At 53.2% G+C, this 6,000-nt stretch overlaps 1 protein-coding gene across 4 annotated transcripts in view; it reads left to right on the top strand.

The window, feature by feature from the left end:
• LIMD1 (LIM domain containing 1) overlaps positions 1-6,000 on the top strand; it is a 72,243-nt gene that overhangs the window by 7,233 nt on the left and 59,010 nt on the right. The window contains exon 2 of one of the 4 annotated variants that reach the window (XM_007115259.4): positions 404-1,773. The exons of the other annotated variants lie outside the window; for them this stretch is intronic. Coding sequence (XP_007115321.1) covers positions 404-669 — 266 coding nt within the window. The 3' untranslated portion in view covers positions 670-1,773. Of the gene's footprint in view, positions 1-403; positions 1,774-6,000 lie in introns of those variants that run through there. 4 annotated transcript variants of the gene reach the window in all.

Raw genomic sequence — 6,000 nt, 5'->3', positions numbered from 1 at the left:
CCGGGCAAGGCGGTCCTGACTCGCTGACAGGTGAGGCTCCCTCCTGCCCCCCCCCCCCCCCCCGCCAGCAGCTGGGCCAAGACTCCTTCAGCAAAGGGATCTCGGTGTCCACCACATCCCCGGTCCCAGGCAGAGAAGACCCCGTTCCTGGTGACCTTGGCCATGATTGTAACCATAGTGACGTCCGTTGAGCGCCTGTATGTAACTTCACAGCCAGACTCCGTTATTCTCTTTACATTTGAGAAACCAAGGCCGTGATGTGCTCAGGACCACACAGGTGTCCGCAGTGGTGCTGCCACGCCAGGTGGGGCTCTGCCACGCCAGGTGGGGCTCTGACCGCTCGCACGGGAGAACTAGGTGGTCTTTCGGGGCTGAATTGGATGTTCTCCGTTTGCCCCTCCAGATTCACTCTCCGCCCAGCTGCTGCGGGGGCATCAGTGGCCTCCCTGCCCTTTCCAGGCCTTCTTCCCCATGATCAGGACTCTGGACCTGCAGCCCCCGGCTCCTTCCCTCCCTGCTGTGTGTGGGTCTGGGGGACCAGGCACTGCTAGTGCCTCCCACGAGAGCCACACTCTGAGGCACCAGCGGGGTGGCGAGGCGAGAGGAAGCTGGTTTCAGAGTCTCTGTCACCCAGCAAGTGGACGGACGGGCCCTTCTCCACCTGCATAGAGAGAGAAGCACCTGGCTCTGTCTTTAGTTCTCCTGTCTTGGGTGGACATTCCTGCTGCAGTATTTGAACTCAGAAAACTGCAACGGCAGACCTGCCTTAGCCTGAGAGCCTGAGAACAAGTATGACTCCTTCTGGGGATGGTCCTGCCCCGCCAGGCACCAGGGAGCCTGTCACACCTTATTTCATTTTACTAGCAACACAGGAGGTGAAATAAGCAGTCCAGACAAGGAACCCATAAATGTCCTATCTGCTCCCTCCCACTGGACAGTCTCTTCAACATCGAGCTGCGTTTTGTCTTAATGACCTTTTAAGCACGTCTTATCTGACTTGATTAGCAACAGATGCTCGAAATATGGGGCTTAGGTCCAGCCTTGAATGAAAAATTGAGGGTGATTTTCAGAGCATTTGTCATATAAAAGGAAACAACATGGGCCAATCCTGTAGAAGAGGGGCCCCTCCAGAATTCAGGATAGGGCCCTGTGTGCACCCCAGAGGCCCTGCTTACCCCCCAGATATCAGGCATTGCAGTAAACCCAAACCAAGTGCTGAAGTAGCAGAAGCGGGCAGAAGATTATTAACCACCTGGCCCTGTCTGAGTAGCTGGCATGACCAAGTGTGGGAACTTCTGCCCACATTCCTTGTGGAGACATGGTGCCATAATTTGGACCTGCTGAATCCAGGCTTCTATAGCCATGGAAGTAAATTTCTGATCCTTTGGTAACTTTGGTAAATGACACTCAAGAATCCAATTCTGGGCTTCCCTGGTGGCAAAGTGGTTAAGAATCCGCCTGCCAATGTAGGGGACACGGGTTCGAGCCCTGGTCCGGGAAGATCCCACATGCCACGGAGCAGCTAAGCCCGTGCGCCACAACTACTGAGCCTGCGCTCTAGAGCCCGTGAGCCAAAGCTACTGAAGCCCGCGCGCCTAGAGCCCGTGCTCCACAACAAGAGAACCTGCCGCAATGAGAAGCCCGCGCACCGCAGCGAAGAGTAGCCCCCGCTCACCGCCAACTACAGAAAGCCCGCGCGTAGCAACGAAGACCCAATGCAGCCAAAAATAAATAAATAAAATAAATAAATTTATTTTAAGAAAAAGAATCCAATTCTGCCTGTCTAGCCTAGTCGGTGTGCACCCTGAGACATGGGGATTCCCAGCTGTTTAGAAATTGGGTAGCTTGTGTGCATGTTTTTTGTAGGCCAGGTAATCTTCCCCTCAAAACCAGGAAGGTATATATTTTAAATTTTTATTGATGTATAGTATACATATATAGTAGATGCTCACATCTACTGTGAGCATGTGAAGTGCTGCATGTGAAGACATGCAGCACTCAGATCAAAGCACAGAGCACGACCAGCACCCAAGAAGCCCCCTGCCGTGTGCCCCCCTTACAGTCACCACTACCCGCCAGGGAGAGTTGTGATTTATGACTGCAAACATGAGGGTATCTTTAAAAAATATTTATTTATTTATTTGGCTGGGTTGGGTCTTAGTTGTGGCACATGGGATCTTTCACTTTTTAGTTGTGCACGCTGGATCTTCAATTGCGGCATGCATGCGGGATCTAGTTTCCTGACCAGGGATCGAACCCTGGCCCCCTGCATTGGGAGCACGGAGTCTTAACCGCTGGACCACCAAGGAAGTCCCCAAACATGAGTTTCTGAGCAATTGTGTGGTTTGAAGTAACTTCTGAAACCTTGAGATAATTAAAAAACCTTTCATGGCAGGTTTTTGGATGGATGGAGAGCGCGTGGCTGATCAGAGTGCAGCTGAGGCTGGGACAGCAAGGAGTGGGTGCTGTCAGCAGGGCCGGCCAGCCCACTCTGTACCAGTGGCTGCTCCCGTGTGGTCAGTGGTCAGGGCTCCAACACTGTTTTGGTCCTCTGTGTTCTCTGAAGGGATGGACTTTTCATCCTACGCTTTAGCCCTGTCCCTACTGCCCGCTCTCCCCACAGGATTTCTCTTCTGAGATTTCGGGGTAGGGGGACGATCAGCACCCCCCTACAGTTCATTCAGAGTGATTCATCTGTTCACCGGTCCACGTGTCGGCAAGGCGCGCTTGTCCACTCCCCGTTGTGCTCTTAGCACTGGGCTTGGAAGGACACTGGAGGGTCAGACTCAGCCCTTGCACTTGGAGTGACAGCCACTCTTCTGTCACCCCGGCCTCAGGCCTGCACTCGGGGTGTCCCCCCAACCCGGCCGTGATCACCGGCTTCTGTCGCACTGGCCTCGTTGCTGGTCCCTGAGCTTATGGAGTTCTTTCCCACCACAGGGCCCTTGCCCTTGCTGTTCCCCAGCCCATGTCCTCTGGCGAGCACGGTGCTGCCCCCCTGCCATCCCCCTCGGGGCGGCGGGTCTCCAGCTGTAGCCCTGGCCAGTCCTGACAGCCGTTTCCCACGGCAGCTGCCTCATCCCATCAGGCTGTCTTTCTGAGGTTCTCCCTCCTTGGAATGTTCCTGCTCTGTTCCTCTGTGACCAGGAAAAAATGTCTTGTTTTTTCCATCTAATTTTCCTGCTCTTTCCATTCATAATGCAGAACATCGAGTTGACCTTTAGCCATGACTATTCTTGCCAGAGGTTTTTTAAAAAAAGTTATGTTTCTTTACATCTCTGGATCTCCCGCTCAGGAGAAGGAACTGTGGAAGAAACGCATCATGTGTTTGGGAGTGAGGCAGCAGGTGTTCTGGGCCCGAGCCTACCAACAGCCCCAGGTGTGATGTGGGGCTGCTTGCTCTTCCTCTGTGCAGAGCCAGGGCCACCTCTGAGGGCTCTTCCTAACCCAAAGTGCTCCGGCTGTGGGTACAATCGGATGCCTGATTTTAGCTGATTGAGTAACAAGGGACTGGGCAGCAGTATTGTCCACAGTGGCGAGAGCCCGGAAAGGCAGAGGGCTGAATGGCCTAGCATCTCATCTCCCTTCCAGGCCTCTATAGAATTAAAAACAACTTTCTTGTTTGTTTAGTTACAGTTACATTTTCAGTTGTAAGCAGTAATCATTTTTACTGTAGGTATTCTGGAAAATACATAACAGTTAAAACAAGAACCATGAATCACTGACATGCCTGCCACCCTTAGAATAATCAGTGTTAAGATTTTCTGCAGAAAGTTTCCAGTCCCAAGTAGTGGCTGGAGCCCGCGATGATGCAGGCTGCACGATGTGCTGTGGTTCTTGGCTCTTTGGCCAGATGTAGAAACGTTTACTGAGCTAGAAGCCAGTTTGCTTTGCTGTGTGTCTGATGAAAGTGAGATTAGGAAGGACTGAAAGTTTCCTGTAGGAAACAACCACACATGGGGAGCCACTGATATTACGGGGGTCACCCACCCTAGAGGCCTTTTTAAAAAAAATAAATTTATTTATTTTATTTATTTATTTTTGGAGGGCTCAGTAGTTGTGGCTGTCACGGGCTTAGTTGCTCTGCGGCATGTGGGATCTTCCCAGATCAGGGATCGAACCCGTGTCCCCTGCATTGGCAGGTGGATTCTTAACCACTGCAGCACCAGGGAAGTCCCTCTAGAGGCCTTTTGAGAGTCTCATTCTAATTAAACTTGGGGTCCCTAGTGTGGGGGACAGCTGGGAGCACTGGCCATGGGGCTCACTGAGCTTGTTTTTGCTGGCATATCCCAGGACATCTCCGAGGGCTCTTGCGGTACCCTCAGCGTTTCTGGGTCTCAGGCTTGAAATGGGACAGTGGCCTTGGGGCCTGGCACTGTCAGGGCCCCAGATCGTGGGGCTGGGTGGTTGTCTGTTGAAGGAATGGAGGGGCCTCAGTTAGGATGTGGAGGGGGAAGAGGAAGGGACGTTTAGCTGGGGTTACAGCTCTGAGATAGTTTTGCTAAAATTTATTGAGCAAGTTGCTCCGTGTCAGGCACTTTGCTAATCATCTCACACGCATTAACTTGTTTAATCCTTCCAACAACTCTATTTTATGAGCCCCATTTTATAGACGGGGAGACTGAGGTACGCAGAACAGAACCCAAGTAACCTGCCTAATGCATTTATGCAGGAGCTTTGCTGAGTCCAGGATCCTGACCGCCGTGCCGCGCTGGCTCGGAGCTCCTGGGAGCACAGTGGCTTTCTGACAAAGGGACCCCAGAGGGCATTGTGGCTATGAGTAAATCGGGCCTGAGGTCTCCCGCTTCTCTGGTGGAGCAATGAGGAAGGCAGGCCATGGATGACTGCCCAAGCTGGCTAGAGGGGCGGATCCCACTCTTGCAGCTACGGGTGCACCCAAGTTCATCTTCAGGCCGGGAGCCTGGGCTTGTACCAGCCCCTCCCTGCCGGGCAGCGACAAAATCATGGAGGCTCAGAGGCACATGCATGGGCCGCGTAGGGGCCTTGACTGCCCACAGCCCCTTGGCCCTTGGCTTCTCCTGTTCCCCTGAAGGGTGTTGGTTAGGGCGAGCGGGCCATGCCCTCGGGGGTGCCTGTGTGACACCCCTGAGGTTTGTGGGCGAGGACAGGGGTGTGCCAGCCCACACTTTCCTTGGGGGCAGCTAGCATGCCTTGGTCTAAGGGTCAGTGTCCACCCCAGGCCGTGTGCGGAGTTGCTCAAAACCCAGCGTTGGATGAAACTACGCTCAGAGTCCATCTGGCAAACCGAACAGAAACCTTACCCTAAAACAAAACAGGCCTCCAGAAGTTCCCAGGCGTGTCAACTGCAGGGTAGTACTTGTCACCAAATATTTATATCCATTTCGGGTTTTGTTTTTCATATGTCCCCTCCCAGGGAAACCAGCTGGACACAGAATCTCAGGGTCACGCTGGAAGGCTGGAGACTCTTTGCCTGAGTGTTTCTGAGGGAGTATTTTAGATCCAGGTTATTTTTAAATTTTGAGAGCCACCGTGTTTAGACTTGGCCAAGTTCTTCCCTCATCTGTTTTGTTCTGTAGTTCGTCTCTGTGTGTCCCAGGGGAGCGTGGTCCGGTTACTCCCGGTCACTGGAGGTTGGTCAGGAGCGTATCAGGGCCTCTACCTTCCTTCCCCCACACATGTCTCTGTAACATATTGAAAGTTCTGGAAGCCTGCCGTGATGCTGTCTGTCATTCAAGAGGAGGGGACTTCAGTTCAGCGTGGGTCTGCCCTGCCACTGATCCTGGGAGGTGTAGCGACCCAGGTCATTCAGGACGTCGTGGACAAGGCCCCCGTCTTACAATGCAGGCCCTGAGTCGGGGTGAACCCATCACAGCAGGCTCTGGGCCCAACTGCATGTGACGGTCACCTCAGCACCATAAGACAGTAGCAGACTGGCCTTTTGCTGCCTAGAGCCTGACAGTGGCTTCCCTGTTCTCCCAAACCTCCCCGTGAGCTGAGTTAATGGTTTCCTTTCAGCAG

This window comes from Physeter macrocephalus, chromosome 18 (genome assembly GCF_002837175.3).
Source record: "Physeter macrocephalus isolate SW-GA chromosome 18, ASM283717v5, whole genome shotgun sequence".
In the NCBI taxonomy this organism is placed as follows: Eukaryota; Metazoa; Chordata; class Mammalia; order Artiodactyla; family Physeteridae; genus Physeter; species Physeter macrocephalus.
Note: the sequence above shows the minus strand (reverse complement) of the source record. Positions and strands in the feature narration are given on the sequence as shown.